This window comes from Protopterus annectens, chromosome 3.part0 (genome assembly GCF_019279795.1).
Source record: "Protopterus annectens isolate FY-2018-M chromosome 3.part0, PAN1.0, whole genome shotgun sequence".
Taxonomy (NCBI): domain Eukaryota; kingdom Metazoa; phylum Chordata; order Ceratodontiformes; family Protopteridae; genus Protopterus; species Protopterus annectens.
The window spans coordinates 1,882,622,351-1,882,643,216 of record NC_056731.1 but is presented as its reverse complement, the minus strand read 5'-3'; the positions used below and the strand labels follow the sequence as shown (position 1 = coordinate 1,882,643,216).

The 20,866-nt window shown below is 44.0% G+C and overlaps 1 protein-coding gene across 1 annotated transcript in view; it reads right to left on the bottom strand.

Annotated features, from left to right (window-relative positions):
* The window catches only part of LOC122797153 (zinc finger protein 883-like), a 140,251-nt gene that overhangs the window by 42,799 nt on the left and 76,586 nt on the right, over positions 1–20,866 (bottom strand). The window contains exon 3 of the mRNA XM_044065961.1: positions 6,749–6,865. Within this exon, the coding sequence (XP_043921896.1) occupies positions 6,749–6,865 (117 nt within the window). The remainder of the gene's footprint in view (positions 1–6,748; positions 6,866–20,866) is intronic.

Below are 20,866 nucleotides of genomic sequence, written 5' to 3'. Positions count from 1 at the left end.
CATGTCAATAGAGAGATCTGCAGTCAATGACCAGGGCAGTAAAGGTACTGAAGGTATCATAAAAGCCATTCCCCGTATCGCATAACTAGCATTAGCTGTTAATGTACTTAAAAGTTTTTCAAATATTTTGGTAATAGGGCCCAGGGTAGAAATAGGTCTATAAACCTTCAACCCATTAGGGGAAGGGACTTTAGGTAGATTATAACTGTGTGTTTGAATACTGGTGGAACAGTGCTTGAGGTGAGAGAGAGGTTAAAGATATGAGTAAAGGGTTTAGCAATTTTTTTTAAGCTGCAAGCCTTAGGAAGGTGGGATGAAGATTGCTGGATTCATATCATGAACTGTTGAGCTTGAGAAGTAGGGATTTGGTCTGTTTTACTAAAATTTCAGAGAAGTGAAAAATTGCTCTATAGGGTTATAGGTCAAGTGATGCAAGTCCTTGCTTTCATTGGTGGAAGAGTAAATTGCTGGAAAGGCTTTAGTTATGATGGTTATGGTAGACTGCAAAAAGTACAGTTTTGTACCTACCATAAATGTAGATGTTCGAGTGTTCACCCTGCTGCAGTCATTACATATGGGTTATCCTGTCGTCAGGCGGTCCCGCACTCGGCTGGATTTCCAGTCTTGGTCCGACGTCGGTTGCTGTCGCCTCATCCCTGACATCAGTGCGCCAGGGGTATATATATTGCAACCGACGCCATTTTCTTCAGTTTTTCTTGCCCCAGATGTCAGGTGCCCCCAAAAAGGTGATCCAAATTTGTACCAAAAGGTGTGAACACTGTACAGACACAAAAACCCTTCAACTGTAAGCAAATACATCAGTAAGGCATAGAAAGATTTAGCCAGTAGATCAGAGGGGTTGGAGGGAGGGTAACCTGGACTGCAGCAGGGTGAACACTCGAACATCTACATTTATGGTAGGTACAAAACTGTACTATGTTCATCGTGTTACCCTGCTGCAGTCATTACATATGGGTTGAGTCCCAAAGCTAAGGTAGGGTGGAGGCATCATAGAGGGTTAGTGGAGGCAATGAGGCCCTGCAGAACTGCAGTGGCAAAGCCTGCCCTGGACTTAGAATAAAGAGGCAAGTGATAATGTTTGGTGAAGGTGTGTACAGAACTCCAAGTTGCAGCTTCTAAAATATCCTTGGTAGGAACCCCCCTGAGAAAGGCTGTAGAGGTAGCTGTTGCCCTGGTAGAGTGGGATCTAATGGTAGGAGGAATTGGTTTCCCATGATGGGTATAGCAGAATCGTATGCAATGGCCTATCCATTTAGAAATGGTTTGCTTGGAAATGGCCCTCCCTTGAGAAGCTGTAGCATAGGAAACAAAGAGCTGGTCAGTTTTTTTGAAAGCTTTAGTTTTATCCAAGTAATATCGAAGCTGCCTGTGAATGTCCAAGGAATGTAGGAGTCTCTCACCTTTGTTCTGTGGATTGGGGAAGAAAGTGGGTAGATGGATGGTTTGATTTAAAGCTACGCTGGAAACCACCTTAGGCATGAAGGAAGGATTAGTTCATAGAGAAACTCTGTCCTGATGAAAAATGAGGAAAGGTCCCACTGCCATGAGTGCCTGTAATTCTGAAACTCTCCTAGCAGAAGTTATTGCCAGGAGCAGGGCAGTCTTCCAAGATAGGAACTGAAGGTCTGCAGAAAAAGCTGGTTCAAAGGGAGGTAATGTTAGTTTTTCCAGAACAAAGTTGAGGTCCCATGTAGGTGTAGGAGCTCTTCTATGTGGTCTAATGTTTTTTGCCCCTCTGAGGAACTGCCTTAGGAGTGGATTTGAAAATAAAGGTGGATTTGTGTCATAGTGAGCTGAAATAGCTGAAGCATGGATTTTAATTGAGGAGAAGGAAAGTCCTTTATGCAACATCTCAGCTAAATACTGCAGAATGTGAGGCATATGAGGCTGAGTTGTATCTAGGCCTTTAGCTTGGTTCCAAGCAGAAAACCTTTTCCATTTGTCCGAGTAAGCCTTCCTGGTGCTTAGCCTCCTGGCTTCTAAAATAACATCCAGTACTGCTTGTGAAAGAGGGGCTGGTTGGCTGCTTAATTGATTTGCCATGCAGCCAGGTTTAAGGTTTTGATCTGGCTGTGTAGAATCTGCTTGTCTTGCTGAGTGAGCAAATGAGGTATTTGAGGCAATATCCATGGTGGACTGTGAGCCATATTCTTCAACAGTGGGTACCAGTGCTGGCGTGGCCAGTCCGGGGCTATGAGAATCATTTGAGGTTTCTCCTTTTTGACCTGCAAAAGAACCTTTGTGAGAAGAGGTAATGGAGGAAAAGCATATGCTGTCAGGTTTTTCCAACTGAAGGAGAGTGCATCCACTTTCCAAGCTTGTTGGTGGAATGTCCTTGTACAAAATTTTGTCAGCTGGTAGTTTTGAGGACTGGCAAACAGGTCTATATTTGGTAGGCCCCATCTTTGAGTTATCATTGCAAATATTTGTGTGTCTAGCTTCCACTTGTGGGGATCTTTGATGTTTCTGCTTAGGTCGTCTGCCAATGTGTTTTTCTGTCCTGGCAGGAAGTGAGCTTGTAACTGGACTTGGTAGGTCAGAGCTGTGTTCCATAAGATTATTGCTTGCCTGCAGAGAGGGTAGGAATGTGTGTCCGCTTGTTTGTTTATGTACCACATTACTGTGGTGTTGTCCTTCTTTATTGCCAGTTGTCCAGGTTGTAGTAGATCCTTGAAGGCTGTCAGAGCTTTCTGTACAGCTAGCATCTCTTTTTGGTTTATGTGCAGTTTTCTTTGTTCTGCAGTCCATAGGCATTGAATGCATTGCCCTGCCTTGTGAGCCCCCCAGGCATAGTCTGAAGCATCTGTTGTGATAGTTTTCCTGGGTGGGGGCAAGGTGAAAGGCTGACCCTTGTTGAGGTGACATGCCTGTGCCCACCATGGAAATTCCTGTTGAAGGCAGGGAATGAGAGATATCACTGTGTCCAAGCTGTGGCTGTGTTGAGACCATACGCTTTTTAGGTACCATTGTAATTTCCTCATATGCAGTTTTGCAAATGGTATTATCAGAATGCAAGATGCCATGAAGCCCAAAGCCTGCAGAATTTTTCTTGCAGTTAATTGGGTCTTTGTTGCCATTGTTTTGAAATATTGAGTCAGTTGTAATTGCTTGTCTGGTGTAAGATAAGCCTTCTGGGCCGTTGTGTCCAAGCTGGCACCCAGGAATGTCATTTTTTGTGAGGGTACTAGTTTTGACTTCTTTTCGTTTACTGTGTACCCCAGACAATTTAGTAGATGCTTCACAAAAGTCAGATGTTGTATGAGAATGTCTTTTCTTTCTGCTTGGATGAGGCAGTCGTCCAGGTATGGATATATTTGAATTCCTCTTTGTCTGCAGTATGCAATTACTGGTGCCAGGCACTTTGTGAATACTCTGGGCGCAGTAGGTAAGCCAAAGGGCAATGCAGAGAATTGATAATGGGTTGAACCTGCAATGAAACGGAGGTATCTTCTGCAACTTTGTCTGATAGGGACATGCAGGTATGCCTCCTTGAGGTCCAACGTTACCAGCCATGCTTCCTTGCCCAACATGGGAAGTAGCTGCTGTAGTGTTAGCATCTTGAATTTGGGAACTTGTAAGTAAGTGTTTAGAATTGAAAGGTCCAGAATTGGTCTCCAAGCATTTTCTTTCCTGGGTACTAGGAAAAGTCTTGAATAAAATCCTTGGCCTTGCTCTTGAGTTGGCACCCTTTGAATGGCTCTTATGGCCATGAGAACTGTAATTTGTTTTTGAGCCTCTGCCCTTTGATTTTGTGGCAGATTGGGCATTCCACTTTTTATTGGCAAGGTGTGAAAGTGGAATCTGTATCCTCGTAAAATTATGTCTAGGACTCATTTGTCCTTTGTGACCATGCGCCAGTTGTCTACAAATAATGCTAGTTTTCCCCCCAGGGGGGGCTGACAAGAGAGCTTTGTTTGGCCAGTTGAGGTGCAAGTCATTGAGTTTGCCTTCTGGTGGCTTCAGACCTGTCTTCTCCTCCCTTCTGGGTTGGAGTGGTCCATGGGCGAGGTTTATACTGAGCTTGTGGTTGTCCTCTGCCCCTTGGGTGCCTGTATTTACCCCTCTGAGGCCGGTCAGTGGCTGGAAAGGACCAATTTTTGGATGGCCAGTTTCTGCTGAAGGGAGGGGGTTGTACCTGTAGGAAATCTTTGACTGTCTGCATTGATTTTGCCTTATCTTCCATTTTCTTTAAAACTTCTTCTGCTTTAACACCAAAAAGAACATCCTGCTGCAAGGGAGCATCTAGTAGTTTTGCTTTAACATGTTCAGGCAGACTTTGTTCCTTTAACCAGGCATGCCTACGTATAACTGAACCAGTGACCGCTGCTCTGCAGGAGGCCTCCAAAGAATCAAACCCACATTGTAAGGTATGTTTGCTCACCTGCTCAGTGGTGTGCAACAAATCCTGTACTTCTTTCAATTCAGATTGTTGAGGAAGGGTTGTTATCTTTTGTTTTAACTGAGAGATCAGAAATTGCTGATACTTAAGCATATGAAATTGACAGTTTAGAGCTCTCATAGCTAAAGTGGCTGAGGTGTAAACCTTTTTCCCCCATCTGTCTAGTGCTCTTGAATCCCTTTCAGAAGGAACTGGATTTTTAGCCATGGAAGCCTTAGCTCCCTTGGGACCCTGGGAGATAATCTCTGGGTCAGCTACTGGGCTTTTGTAAAGGAATTTATGGGAATCAGGTACTCGGTAGTATCTGTCAGGCTTGGCCGGGGCAGGAGGCAGAGAGTCAGGGTTGAAACTGGATTCTAAGTAAACATCATCCACAATGTACAAAACAGGAGGGATGGCTAGAGGTCTGTGTTGGGGGAGTAAAAGAAAATCTCTGAGCCTTTTCTTGGAATCAGAGTAATCCTGACCTTCCCAGTGAAAATGTTCCCTCATAGTGTGTAAAGTTTCCCCAAAAGAGTAATCTTCTGGAGGGGAAGCTGAGGGAATGGAGTCCTCAGCATCAGAATCTTCATAAAGAGAGAAGGCATAGTCTTGGTCTTCAGAGGAATCCGAAGAAATAGACAGTTGTTCAGAGGAAGCAGATTCTTCCTCTTGTCTAGGCCTTTTGTCAGGAGGAGGCTGGGAACCCCTGATAAGAGAAATCAGATCTTCAGCCATCCTGAGCATCTGTTTCTTAGGCATAGGGCCTTGAACAGGAGACTGAAGTGAAGCTTTTTTCGATTTGGAAGGAGTCTTCGGTTTAGAAAACGTTTTGACTGTAAGAGTCGTCGGTCTGAAAATGCCTTCAGAAAGCGAAGGTGTTTCAGAAGTACCGGTGTCCTTGAGAAGTAAGTCGTCGGTAGGGCCTGAAGTAGAAGGCTGCGTCGGCCTAGTACATTCCGTCAAAATGTCTGTAGCGGTCTCGGGTTCCTCAACTGCGGTAGTCAGAGGCTGCGTCGGAGCCTCACTGATAACCGGAGAACCGGAAACCGGATCAACCGAGGCCTCAGAATCGGGCTTAGGCCTGGGCTGTCGATCCTTATCCCTACGTTTTTTGTGCACGCCGGTAGTTGGTAGCTCCGATGGCATGTTATAATTAAATTAAGTGTCGTGCGAAATCAAATCGTCTTTTAATAGTGCGTTTATTAAATCTAGCACAAAAACGACAAGAAGTGATGTCGTGATCAGGGCCTAGGCAGGGTATACAATAAGAATGAAAATCCTTATGAGGTATTTGCTTCCCACAAGAAATACAATTGTTAACTTTTTCTGACATCGGTCTGAGGCAAGAAAAGTTTCCCCAATGGGGTACTTAGCTTTATAGAAGACTTCAGTCTGAAACTCGAATTCGAAAATCTCAGGAGTCGGCCGACCGGCACTTGCAAACTGCTTCTGCTTCGGGCACCGCGCGGCAAGAAAGACTGAAGAAAATGGCGTCGGTTGCAATATATATACCCCTGGCGCACTGACGTCAGGGATGAGGCGACAGCAACCGACGTCGGACCAAGACTTTGGAAATCCGGCCGACTGCGGGACCGCCTGACGATAGGATAACCCATATGTAATGACTGCAGCAGGGTAACACGATGAACATCATGAATATAATCACTAGCAAAGGTACAGTGATTCAATGTTACTTGTTCATTTTGGTAGTCTAGGAGATATTTAATGTCCCAGTTAAGCATTTTATTTCTTTACAAACCTGAATGGGGCTAAACCCATTTGTTTCCAGTTCTTTTGTCTAAAGCACATGGCTTTTGCAGTATTTGTTGTGATTGTTGTTTCTTTCCTTAAGCTCAGAAAAGTTTGGTGTAGCTCTATATTGCTAACGTTCCTTTTCCAGGTCTTCCAGACTTAATGTAGATGAAACTAGTGATTGCTGGGGAGAAAAACTGAATGAAAATAGAAGACTAATTGTGTGTTTGTGTGTGTGTGTGTGTGTGTGTGTGTGTGTGTGTGTGTGTGTGTGTGTGTGTGTGTGTGTGTGTGTGTGTGTGTGTGTGTGCGCATGCACACTAATGGTGGTGTAGGCAATGTGTGCACTATCCCACCTAAGCCTGTCAAAAAATCCATCTTCCCTATCTTTTAAATTTTAAATGTCCAAAAGCCTTAAACAAGTTTATATAATTATTTTGAGTCTTCTCTACATATTTTAAGGACTTCATTTTTTACTACTGCTCTGTTAATTTAACACACATGGCAAGCAGCCATTAGAATAAAAAATAAGTGCTGGGATTTTTTTTCAAAATATTAAATAATCAAAATTATTTCATATGATGGTCTACTTACTGCTGGAAAAATCTTCATGCTGGTCTTCCTCCTGTAGGAATTTCTCTTCCTCTACATCACAGGGATCGTCATCTGGTTCAAACAACAACAGGAGCTGTTCCAATGGGATAGCGTATCCTAAGTATTAAATAAGAGCAAACACTAAATGTAAGCAATGCCGACAGATGGGGTGCAGATCATTTCTGAGGTGTGGCTCATAAAGGAGAATCATCATAAAACGGTCTTGTACTCCCAAATGCCACTTCATCATGATTGTTACTCTCGTTTTAGATATCGGCCACTCACAAACCATACTTGAAGACTGACACTTGAAATCAGTATGCTTAATCTATGCAGCAACATGGCAGACAGGCAGAAGTACTGTGTTACTTATGTTTTAGATTAGAATACATAATCAAGAGCTGAAAAGCTGTGTGCATGTGTGTAGGGGGCTAAAAATCAAGTAGCTGATAAATCAAATTTTCTATACCAACAGGAGGAAATGGGGACTCATGCACCATCAGGAAATTCCCTAGCTTTACAGGAACTGTTGCCTGGAAAGCTTGGAACATTTGGAACAGTAGTCCAACCGCAAGAAGAGAAGTTTGTGTCACAGACAACAGCAGAAGCCAGTACCAAAAAAGCATATACATATACATATATATATAGGTTCATAGGTTCATAGGTTCGTACTAGGCTATCTGCCCTAGGGCATTTATAAGCCTAGCCAGAGTGTATGTGGCTTACACCACCCCTTAGGATGAGAATACTACGCCCTTTTAGGGTTTAGTTTACTATGCCTCTGTCTAGTAGTGACAAAGAGATGACCCCCGGGGTAAACCTATGATCTCCCATCCACTCGTCGAGATTTCTCTTGAATAGAGTCAGTGAGGGGCTCTGCCTAACATGGACTGGGATTCTGTTCCAGAGTGTAGGGAGCCTCTGGGTTATGAATCTGTCCCGCCAGCACGCTCTATTTATTTCTGTGGTGAGGTTTAAGTCACTTGTTCTCGTGGCTCTGATGGATTTGGATTTTCTGAGGTGGAGCATGTCCATTAATTCAGGATTGGACATGGCCTTGTACGCCAGGCACAGATCACCTCTGAGTAGGCGGTATGCACTGAATAGAGCTGGCGTTTTTTCAGTCGAGCAGCATATGACATATGTTTAAGACCCTTTATCCTCTTGGTGAGGAACTTTGGGGTCTTTCCAACTGCTGCAGGTGTCGGGTGAGATACATCCCAAATGGGGCATTGTACTCAATCATTGGCCTGATAAGAGAAGAGTACAGGGCACAATGACCTCTCTTGATCTAGATGTGAAACCCTTCATGATAAGGTGGGCAATATAGAAGGTCTTCCTAACCACTTTGGCAATGTGAGTGTCAAATGAGAGGTTACTGTCAACCTGGGTCCCTAGGTCCCTGATTACCTCTTCCTTGCCAATGGATTACCGCCTATGTGGTAATTTGTCGGTACCTTGTTTTTCCCAAAGGGTATGACTATACATTTATTGGCGTTTAGCTTAAGGCCATGGCTCTGGCACCAATTATCCGTTTCTATGAGGCCTCTGAAGGATGTTTGTGTCCACTGGAGTAACAATTATGGCGCCCAGTTTGCAGTCATCTGCGAACTTTCTCAGCCACAATCCTCCTATGTTTGCCTGTACTGGAAAAAATAAATGCCGAACAAGAGGGGTCCCAGGACTGAGCCCTGTGGGACACCGCTTGTGACTGGCTTAGAGTCTGACATAGCTCCAGCAACTCTGACCCTGTGGGTTCTGTCCTTGAGCCAGTTTGCAACCCATCTTGTGACATATGGGTTTACATTTAAGCTGGTGAGTTTGTCTATGATGCCCGAGTGGGGTATTGTGTCAAAGGCTTTTGCAAGGTCAAGGTAGGCTGTGTGAACTGCCTTACCCTCATCAATGGCCTTAGTGACTGTTTCAAAAGTAGACCAAGTTCAGAAGGCAGGATCTGCCCTTGACAAAGCCAAATTGGGTAGGATCCAATGTCTGTAGGTCCCCAATGTCTTTGTTTATGAGTTCCATAATGATCCTCTCCATAGCTTTGCAGACCAGGCTCGTCAGGCTTATGGGCGGTAATTTCCAGGGTCCGTAGAAGCACCGCCTTTGTGAAGTGGGACCACTGTTGCCGACGCCACTCTTTGGGCACGTATCCTGTGGTAAGGCTAAGATTAAACAACAGCCTTATGTGTGGGTTTAGTTCCTCTTGAGTTCATGTAGCACACAGCCCGGGACACCATCCGTCCCATTGATGCTGTGTTTTTAGCTTTAGAGAGGGCTCTCACCTGGGCATCTGAGATGTTAGGAGGCTACACTCTGCTGGGATAGTTATTTCTCCTTTTGGGGGGGAGGGAGGAGAATTTGCACTGAACCTGTCTGCCAGAATGTTGGCAATGTCAGTGGGTTCAGTGTATTTTGTGTCATTTTGGACTAACTCTGAGCATATCTGGGAGTTTCCACCCAGGTTTCTAACATAGCTAAAGAAGGCCTTGTGATTGTCTTTGTGTCATTTGCATTTTTCTCTCAAAGTTGGCCTTGGATGATTTTATGAGTGATCGTAGTTTTTGCTAGTACTGATCAGAGATGCCTTTCCTTTAGGGATTTTGCTCTGTCATGTAGTAGCTTCCTCCTTCTGTTGTAAAGTTTGTTTATGGCTGGGGTCCACCAGACCGGTCGCCTGCCTTTGGGGACATAGGTTTTAGTTTTATTTGGGATTGCATGATCCATGCATTCTTGAAGGTGCCCATAGAAGGCATTTGCAAGGATTCAGCAGTGTGGGTTGTGGTTTCCACTGGCCCAGGGGCCTTGAAAGATACCACTTCAGTCTTAAGAAGTGTGAAGTTTGCTTTTGAGAAGTTCTTCACTGTGGTCTTTTGTGCAGGGGGTGGGGGCGGGATGTGAATTTCCAGTGAGATTAATTTATGGTCTGATCTTACCAAAGAGGGATGTACTTCCGGTGTGGAGCATTTTGTCCCCATGTTTGTGATGATCAGGTCTAGTATATTGTCTCCTCTTGTGGGAATGATGACTAGTTGTTCCATTGCATTTGAGTTTATGAATTCTAAGAACCTTTGGGCTAGAGTGTTGGGGCTTGAGTAATGTTCCCAGTCTATGTTTGGGTAGTTGAAGTCTCCCAAAATGATGGTATTTGGAGAGACATTCATACTCTCCAGTGTCTTCAGGAAGGCTGTGTGGGGTTCCTGAGTTTGAGAGGGTGGTCTGTAGCATGCTACAAACTGTAAGGCAGTTTTGCCTATGGTTAGTTGCACCTGGATAGTCTCCGATGCTTCGTGCGTTGCCACTAACCTGGAGGTGTGGGTATCTTTGATGAAAATGGATACTCCCTCCTTTTGTGGTTCTGTCCAAGTTTTGGGGCGGAAAGCATGATATGAGGTAAAACCTGATAGTGCTCCGGTGCTCTCAGTAGCCTTGAACCAGGTTTCAGTCACTGCACAGACATCGATGTTCTCCATACTGAGAAGGGCTTCGAGGGCTGCATCTTGAGGTTTAGACTTCTGGCATTGAGCAGCATTACCCTTAGTTTTTTCCACTTGTGTTTTCTAGGGAGGTAGGTTTGTCATTTGAGCCTTGCCTAAAAAAGGCACTATGGGGGTGGCAAGAGCCTTGGCCAATATCCGAAGCCCAGGGTGACAGGTGCAAACCATCCCTTGCGGCAGCGTGGCTTGTCAAGCATGTCATCCCAAGCAGACAGACACTGATCCCCTTAGAATGACACCAGTAATTAAGCCAATTGTTAAAACTGATCATTTTGTCTTTGTACTGTGACATCATTCTTGGTGAGGGTAAGATGCTGCTCAGGGTCAGGGTCATACCGCCTGGGCTACATAATCAGAGAGCTCCTCTATGTCTCTTTTCATGTAGTCCAGGGAGGTACGCCTCAGGTCGTACACCTGCATGTACAATGACTGAGTCATATTTGTACTTGCTGTGGAGTGACCTGAGTGCTTGTGTTATGTGGCGGATTCTAGCTCCCGACAGGCAGCTTACTGTGACCCTCTCCTTGTTCAGTCTGGTGAGCGGGACGTCAGTGTGCCTGACTATGGAGTCACCTATTACAAGTGTGTCTGGCATGTTGTTTGGCCTTAAGGGCTGTGACTGTTTAGCACACTGACTTTGTGAACTATGTGTTGCATTTGCTATGTCTTGAGGTGGTGGTTGTTTGGGTGTCTGCTTTGGAGGCCTCTGTTGTTTTAGTAGATTTTTAATCAGCACCTCCGAGTATGTTTTTGTGTGTTTATGTGTTTGGTTTGCAGTTGTGATAGTTCTATGTGAGACTGGGTTTGTGGTGTGCGTGGTTACCTTCTCCTCCTGACTGGTCTTGCCAGTACTGAATTGTACTGTATTGATATATATATATATATATATATATATATACACACACACACACACACACACACACACACACACACACACACACACACACACACACACACACACACACACCAAGATAGATGTACCAAAGAATACATACGTATAAGAGTATATGTTGCTTGACTGACCAAGCAAAACATCTAACCATAACTCATCAAGCAGAAATGCTTAAAACTTAAAGCATTAAAAAAAATGTTTTTCTTTTTTTTAAGGGGGCAAGCCCAACTGCAGTGCCCACACCCCCTAATAATTATACACACAATTTCTGACATCACAATAGAGTGGGAAAAGAGCAAGTTCCTTTCTTACTTCTGTGCTGCAATCTTGAATAGAAATTAAAGCTGTTATTTGCCTCACATCATTTTCATTGTAAAAGCTGTTTTTTATTCTGTTTGACAGAGAAAAGGTTTAACAAAATTATGGTCAATTATATCTGTACAAGTTATAACTCATCTTACAAGCTGCATGTACAACTTTACATTCAAATTATTTATGGCACTCTTCAAAGTCTAATATTAGAAAGCTCACCCACCACTATTTAGTTGTCACTGTTTTTTCCCCCACTAGTTCCATGTGACAATCAGACCTACCTCCCCCTAGGCACACTGAATGAGGTATCCGTTCTTCTGAAGGGCAAGAGCTCTACAGCCCATTTGCACCCTTTGGGTGAGCATTAGACATGATGGGGTATGGTGTCATTAACCACTGGGCACTGGGGATTTCTCATCTAGCCCTATAGTCCTACCAAGCGTAGACATCAAAGGGGGTGAAAGTACAGTTTTGTACCTACCATAAATGTAGATGTTCGAGTGTATACCCTGCTGCAGTCATCACACTTGGGTTATCCTGTCGTCAGGAGGTCCCGCAGTCGGCCTGAATTCCAAAGTCTTGGTCCGGCGTTGGTTGCTGTCGCTTTCTCCCTGACGTCAGTGCGCCAGGGGTATATATGATGCATCCAACGCCATTTTCTTCAGTTTTTCTTGCCCCAGATGTCAGGTGCCCCCACAAAATGGTGGTTAGTAAATAGTACCAATCAAAAAAGTTTTGCACAAAGAAAACATCCCTCCAGCTATAAGCAAATACACCACAAAGGTAGTATCAGATGTAAAGGCATAGATAAGTTTTAGTTAGTTAGATCAGAGGGGATGATGGGAGGGTAACCTGGACTGCAGCAGGGTATACACTCGAACATCTACATTTATGGTAGGTACAAAACTGTACTATGTTCATCATGTTACCCTGCTGCAGTCATCACACTTGGGTAGAATCCCAAAGCTAAGGATGGGAGGTGGAGTCATACAGGGTTAGAGGAGGCTAGAAGGCCCTGCAGAACTGCAGTGGCGAAGCCAGCTCTAGTCTTAGAGTAAAGTGGTAAGTGATAGTGTTTGGTGAAGGTGTGTACTGAACTCCAAGTTGCAGCTTCCAAAATATCCTTGGTTGGTACCCCCCTGAGGAAGGCTGTAGATGTAGCTGCTGCCCTGGTGGAGTGAGGCCTTATGCTAGCAGGAACTGGTTTTCCATGGTGGGTGTAGCAAAAACGAATGCAATGTCCTATCCATTTGGAAATGGTCTGTTTTGATATAGCCTTCCCTTGTGAAGCTGCAGCAAAGGATACAAAGAGCTGGTCAGATTTTCTGAAAACCTTAGTTTTATCCAAGTAGTAACGTAGTTGCCTGTGAATGTCCAAGGAGTGCAGGAGTCTTTCTCCTTTTTTCTGTGGATTTGGAAAGAAGGTGGGTAAATGGATGCTTTGATTTAGAGTCACACTGGATACCACTTTAGGCATAAAGGAGGGGTTAGTTCGTAGAGAAACTCTGTCTTGATGAAAAATGAGGAAAGGCTCTACTGCCATTAGTGCCTGAAGCTATGAGACTCTTCTGGCTATAGTTATTGCTAGCAGCAGGGCAGTCTTCCATGATATAAACTTTAAATCAGCTGAGAAAGCTGGTTCAAAAGGTGGTAGCGTAAGTTTTTGCAGTACAAAATTGAGGTCCCAGGTTGGTGTAGGTGCTCTCCTGGGAGGCCTAATGTTTTTGGCCCCTCTGAGAAACTGCCTTAGAAGCAGATGTGAAAATAAGGGAGGATCTGTGTTGTAGTGGGCTGAAATAGCTGAGGCGTGGATTTTTATAGATGAAAAAGAAAGCCCTTTGTGTAACATCTCGGTTAAGTACTGTAGAATCTGAGGTATGTGTGGCTGAAGGGTATTTTGGCCCTTAGCTTGGTTCCAGGCGCAGAACCTTTTCCATTTGTCCGAGTAGGCCTTCCTGGTGCTGGGCCTCCTGGCTTCCAGAATAACATCCATAACAGCTTGAGGAAGAGGAGCTGGCTGGTTGCTTAGGTGATTTGCCATGCAGCCAAATTTAGGGTTTTGAGCTGGCTGTGGAGAATCTGACTGTCTTGTTGTGTGAGCAAATGAGTAATTTGTGGTAGAATCCAAGGTGGGCTCTGGATCATATTCCTTAGTAGTGGGTACCAGTGCTGGCGTGGCCAGTCTGGAGCTATGAGTATCATTCTGGGTCTCTCCATCCTGACTTTCAGCAGTACCTTTGTGAGAAGGGGCAATGGAGGGAAGGCATATACTGTCAGGTTTTTCCAACTGAATGAGAGTGCGTCCACTTTCCAAGCTTGATGGTGAAACGTCCTTGTACAAAATTTTGTTAGCTGATAGTTTTGGGGGCTGGCAAACAGGTCTATGTCTGAGTGCCCCCATTTTTGAGTTATCATTGCGAATACTTGTGGATCCAGTTTCCACTCGTGGGGATCCATGATGTTTCTGCTTAGGTCATCTGCCAATGTGTTCTTTTTTCCTGGCTGGAATTGAGCTTGTAGCTGAACTTGGTAAGCCAGTGCTGTGTTCCACAAGGTCATTGCTTGCCTGCATAGAGGGTAAGAGTGTGTACCCCCGTGTTTGTTTATGTACCACATTACTGTGGTGTTGTCCGTCCTTATTGTAAGTTGTCCTGGATGTAAGAGGTCCTTGAAGGCTGTCAGGGCATTCTGTACAGCTAGCATTTCTTTTTGATTGATGTGCAGATTCCTTTGATCTGCTGTCCATGTGCCTTGAATGCACCATCCTGCCATGTGTGCCCCCCAGGCATAGTCCGAAGCATCTGTTGTCATAGTTTGCCTGGCTGGGGGCAAGGTGAAAGGCTGACCCTTGTTGAGGTGACATGCCTGAGACCACCATAGAAACTCTTGTTGAAGGAAGGGAATGAGAGATATCTTTGTGTCCAAGCTGTGGCTGTGTTGAGTCCATACGCTTTTTAGGTACCACTGTAATTTCCTCATATGCAGCTTTGCAAATGGTATTAGTAGTATGCAAGATGCCATGAAGCCCAAAGCCTGCAGAATTTTTCTTGCAGGGAGTTGGGTCTTTGTTGCCATTGTTTTGAAGTACTGAGACAGTTGCAGTTGTTTGTCTGGCGTCAGGTAAGCCATCTGGGCCATTGTATTCAAGCTGGCACCCAGGAATGTCATATTTTGTGAGGGTACTAGTTTTGATTTCTTTTCGTTTACTGTGTACCCCAGGCAACTTAGAAGGTGTTTTACAAAAGCCAGATGTTGTAGGAGGATGTCCTTGCTTTCTGCTTGAATGAGGCAGTCGTCCAAGTATGGGTAAATTTGAATTCCTCTTTGTCTGCAGTATGCAATTACTGGTGCCAGGCATTTTGTGAAGACCCTGGGCACAGTGGATAAGCCAAAGAGCCATGCAGAGAATTGGTAATGGGTTGAACCTGCAATGAAACGGAGGTATCTTCTGCAATTTTGTCTGATAGGGACATGCAGGTATACCTCCTTGAGGTCCAACGTTACTAGCCATGCTTTCTTGCCCAACATGGGAAGAAGCTGCTGTAGTGTTAGCATCTTGAATTTTGGTACTTGTAAGAAGGTGTTTAGAATTGAAAGGTCCAGAATGGGTCTCCAAGCATTGTCCTTTTTGGGGACTAGAAAGAGCCTTGAGTAAAAACCTTTGCCTTGCTCCCGTGTAGGTACCAATTGAATGGCTCTCATGTCCATGAGAGCTGTAATTTGTTTTTGTGCCTCTGCCCATTGATTTTGTGGCAGGTTTGGCATTCCTTTTATTGTTGGCAAGGTGTGGAAATGGAATCTGTATCCTTGTGAAATTATGTCTAGGACCCATTTGTCCTTTGTGATGATGCGCCAGTTGTCTGTAAAAAGTGCTAATTTTCCTCCCAAGGGAGCTGCCAAGTTAGTTTGGCTTGGCAGTATGAGATTTAAGTCATTGTGTTTGCCTTCTAGTAGCTTGGGGCCTGTCTTCTCCTCCCTTTTGTGTTGCAGCGCCCCATTGTCGAGGTTTGTAAAAGGTTTGTGCTTGTCCTCTGCCTCTTGGGCGTCTGTATTTACCCCTCTGTGGTCTGTCAGTAGCTGGAAAGGACCAATTTTTTGTTGGCCAATTTCTGCTGAAGCGAGGGGGGCTGAACCTGCAAGAAATCTTTGACTGTCTGCATAGATTTTGCCTTATCCTCCATTTTCTTTAAGACTTCTTCTGCTTTAACCCCAAATAGGGCATCCTGCTGTAAGGGAGCATCTAGTAACTTTGCTTTAACATGATCAGGCAGAGTTTGTTCCTTTAACCAAGCATGCCTACGTATAACAGACCAAGTAACAGCTGCTCTACAGGAAGCTTCCAAGGAATCAAATCCAAAGTATGTTTGCCCACCTGTTCAGTTGCATGCAACAGATCCTGTATTTCCTTCAATTCAGACTGTAGAGGGTGTGTGCTCATCTTTTGTTTTATTTGAGACATTACAAATTGCTGGTATTTAAGAATGTGAAATTGACAATTTAGTGCTCTCATAGCTAGAGTGGCTGAGGTGTAAACCTTCTTACCCCACCTGTCCAGTGCTCTAGAGTCCCTTTCAGAGGGCACCGGATTTTTTGCCATAGAAGCCTTGGCCCCTTTGGGACCCTGGGAGATAGTCTCTGGGTCTGCAACAGGGCTCTTGTAAAGGAATTTGTGGGAGTCAGGCACTCTGTAATACCTATCTGGTTTGGCTGGGGCAGGAGGCAGTGAATCTGGATTTAAACTAGATTCTAAGTAAACATCATCCACAATGTCTAAAACTGGGGGGATAGCAAGTGGTCTGTGCTGGGGGAGTAAAAGAAACTCTCTGAGCCTTTTCTTTGAGTCGGAGTAGTCCTGACTCTCCCAGTGGAAATGTTCCCTCATGGTATGTAAGGTTTCCCCAAAGGAATAGTCTTCAGGGGGAGAAGCTGAGGGAATGGACTCCTCAGCATCAGAATCTTCATAAGGGGGAAAGGAGTAATCTTGCTCCTCAGAGGAACCTGAGGAAATCGATACTTGATCAGAGGAGGCATAATCTTCCTCTTGTCTAGGCCTTTTGTCGGGTGGGGGTTGGGAACCCCTGATTAAAGAAATCAAGTCTTCAGCCATTTTAAGCATCTGCTTCTTAGGCATGGGGCCTTGAGCTGGAGACTGAAATGCAGTCTTTTTTGGTTTAAGAGGAGTCTTAAGCTTGAGATACTGTTTTATGGTGAGCGTCGTCGGTCTGAAGACGCCTTCAGAAACCGAAGGTGTTTCTGCAGCACCGGCTTCTCGTTCTGTAATGTTGTCGTTAGGGCCTAAAGGAAATGGCTGCGTCGGCCTAGTACTCTCCGCCAGAGAATCCGAAGCAGTCTGGAGTTCCAATTCTGCGGTAGCCAGGGGCTGCGTAGGCGCCTCACTGAAAACCGGTGAACCGGCAACCGGCCAAACCGAGGCCTCAGAGTCTGGCTTGGATCTAGGCTGCCTGTCCTTATCTTTGCGTTTTTTGTGCACGCCGGTAGTCGGTTGCTCCGGCATAGTGTAATTAAATTTTCTACTGAAGTAGTGACGTGCGAAATCAAATCGTCATTTTATAGTTCGCTTATTGAACCTAGTACAAAAGCAACAGCCAGTGACGTCGTGGTCTGGGCCTAGGCAAGGTATACAATAAGAATGAAAACCCTTATGAGGTATTTGCTTCCCACAAGAAATACAGTTGTTAACTTTTTCTGACATCGGTCTGAGGCAAGAAAAGTTTCCCCAACGGGGTACTTAGCTTTACTGAAGACTTCGGATCTGAAATTCGACTTCGAAAATCTCAGGAGTCGGCCGACCGGCACTTGCGAACTGCTTCTGCTTCGGGCACCGCGCGGCAAGAAAGACTGAAGAAAATGGCATCGGATGCATCATATATACCCCTGGCACACTGACGTCAGGGAGGAAGTGACAGCAACCGACGCCGGACCAAGACTTTGGAATTCAGGCCGACTGTGGGACCGCCTGCGCCTGACGACAGGATAACCCAAGTGTGATGACTGCAGCAGGGTAACACGATGAACATCATGAAATAGGATGATTAATGGAGTGCCACATGTTTGTGAGTGATGGAACCCTGATTAGCCCTACTCCCCCATATGAAGAACTGTTGCATGTGTCTTCCTGTCTCCATCAGGGAACCTAATGCATGTGTCCCATCATCCCACACACACACACACACACAAACACTTCTCCTCTTGTCTGAGAAACATGCAATGTGCAGCCTCTTCATTCCTCCCCCTCCTTGTACCAACGTGTGAAGGTGCAGCCTCTTCATTCTTCTGCCTCCTTGTGCCAATGTGTGAAGGTGCAGCCTCTTCATTCTTCTGCCTCCTTGTACCACCATGTGAAGGTGCAGCCTCTTCATTCTTCCCCCTCCTTGTACCAACATGTGAAGGTGCAGCCTCTTCACCCCCCTTGTACCAGATCCTCTAGTAAATAGGTTCATAGGTAGGTACTTGGCTATTGGGCCTATATAAGCCTAGGCAAAAAGGTACCCTGGCTTTCACCACCCAAAAAATTTATTTTCCTGTGCCCCTGTCGAGCAGAGCTGCTAATTGAAGCCAGGCTCTCTGGAAGGCAGTACATGCTTTATTTATCTATGCCTATGTTGCTGGTTGACTACTGCTTTCTTATTAACTCATATCCATGCAGAAAAAGTACTTCACACAAATCATCCCAGTAAAACCACTCATTGTTGACTTTTCCATACAAGCTCCTGCACAGTCTTAAAAGAAATCATTTGTACAGAAATTCATGCCATAAAAATAACTTCCTTACTATGATAATTGACTTGTCCTTTTATTTACCAAAAAACTGTAGTAATGACTTGATCTTGTCATTCAAAAATCACTCCAGCAATCACTTTCCATATTTATGCCAGCATTTCAATTGCATAGTGACATTTTTTTTCTTCAGAATCAAAAGATATTTATTAGACAGCCTGTTGACTTGAAAAGTTGTTTGCACACATGTGAAACCGTATGAACTTGAGATGTGTGCCACAGGGTGAGTGTTTGATAGTGAGTTTAGAATTATTTAAAACAAAGGTTTTGTTTAGCATACACTGAAATTAGAACCCTTCTTCCTTAATACAAGAACACTGACAGTTTTTGTCAGCTGCAGTAAACTAGAGTAGCAGCTGCTGACATAACTAGGTTAACCAGTCTTTTCACCAGTGATTAGTTAGGAATACAAATTTCTACATTTACATACCTTCATACAGCTCACATTCAGCATCTGCAGATCTCTGTTCAAGATTTACCTGAAAAAATAACACCGAAAGCTAGAGAAATTTGAAGTGGGTCTCATTCATTGGGAAGGAATGCCTACTAGGGTAAGCAGAGTAAACAGAAGCTGCATCCTCCCTAAGGCAGCAAATAAGGATGAAATGGAGAGATGGAAATATGGATCAGTGGTGAAGTATGCCTCAGGAAAGTCTGCGGAGGAGATGATTGTTGGCTTTACAGAAGAGTGAAACCAGAGACTGGGAAATAATAACAAAAGATTGCTAAATGGAAATGCTGCTATACAATTGGAACACAAGCACTGCTATGAGCAAAGCAAAACTGCAGCAGTGCAGCGTGGGTACCACTACTGGAGTTACTCCTGACACACACAGGAAACAGTCATGATACTGAGAACAATGGGTGGTAAATGGGAGATCAAAAGGGTACATTCAACAAAAAGGGGGCAACATCAGCAGAATAACTTAAAAAAATTAATATATGAAGAAAGGAAAAGTACAGTTGTGTACACTTACCATAAATGTAGATGTTTGAATGTATTCACTGTTGCAGTCATTACATTTGGGTAATCCTGCTGGCAGGTTGCCCTCAGTCGGCCTGAATTCCAAAGTCCTGGGTCCTGCGTCGGCTGCTGTCACCCCTTCCCTGACGTCAGGGGTATAAAAGATGCGGCCGACGCCATTTTCTTTAGTTTTTCTTGCCCCAGATGTCAGGTGCCCCCTAAAAGGGTAGCCAACATTTATATATATATATAAATACATGCACCAATATAAACTTTACCTTCATCTACAAGCAAATACACCACATAGATTGTATAAATCAGAGAAGGAAAGATAGGTTCCATCAGAAGAAAGGGGGGGGGGGTAACCTGGACTGCAACAGTGAATACACTCGAACATCTACATTTATGGTAAGTGTACACAACTGTACTATGTTCTTCGTGTTTCACTGTTGCAGTCATTACATTTGGGTAGAGTCCCAAAGCTATGGATGGGAGGCTGGAGCTAAACAGCATTAGAAGCGGCTATGAGGCCCTGCAGAACTGCAGTGGCAAAGCCTGCCCTGGATTTAGAGTAGAGTGGCAGATTATAGTGCTTTGTAAAGGTGTGCACTGAACTCCAAGTAGCAGCCTCTAAAATGTCCTTGGTTGGTACTCTTCAGAATACACCACGAAAGCACTCAGAGAAAGAACACAGAAGTGGCATTAATCCATCTTTATTCAGTCCGTCCTGGTACCTCAGCAGTTCGCCTTCAATGGGACACATTCAGACATTTTCAATGTTCTTTTTATATATGCATCAATTAATTAATTAAACAATTAATTATTTCAAACATTTTTAACTCATTCAACACTAAACATTAGTTTACAAAACTTCAAATATAATATTCTTTTCATTTTTTCATTATTTTAAAGAATAAATTATTTCATTTTTAACAAAATTCTTATATATATGTTACAAAACATGATGTGCATGATTGTCGACAACTAAATAGCAATGTCTGTACGCATTTGGGGCTAGTAGCGGGTACTGAAGGTGAATGTTTGAATGCATTTGAAGTTTTGCATTCCGAGAAAGCTGTTAGTGATGTGGTTGTAAAACATACTGTTGAAAATGCTGGAAATGTTCAAGTTGATGCTGAAAATGTTACAATAGTGATGTGCCAAGATATTTGTGAGCCTGAAATGTATTTTGAGGACAGCAGTAAGGATGAAAATAATATATGTAGTACTTATAACACTCATAATCAAACTGTTTTTGTTCAGGATGCTTACCAGGTTAAATCAAATGTGTTGTTTGACCATGTTAATAATGCTGAAGTATGTTTTGAAAATGCAATTAGCAATGGTGGAGAACATGATGTAGGACTGAATGGCAGTTCCATTAATAACATTGGCTTAAGTGTGATTAATCTTTCTGATGTGCTTTTGTCTGGGGAAATGTTGAATGTTTTATCTAAGGGCACAAAATTTGTGCCTACTAGAATACCCTCTTTCTCAGACATCCTTTCGGATGTGAAAGATTTCATTCGAAAACTAAACCTGAAGGTCTATTTTCATTAAAAAGAAAAATGTTCTCTAACAGGAAATGAGAGTCTGTTGGATGAATCTTTGTTAAATTTGAGCATATATGACTATGAAGGTTTAGGGTTGAA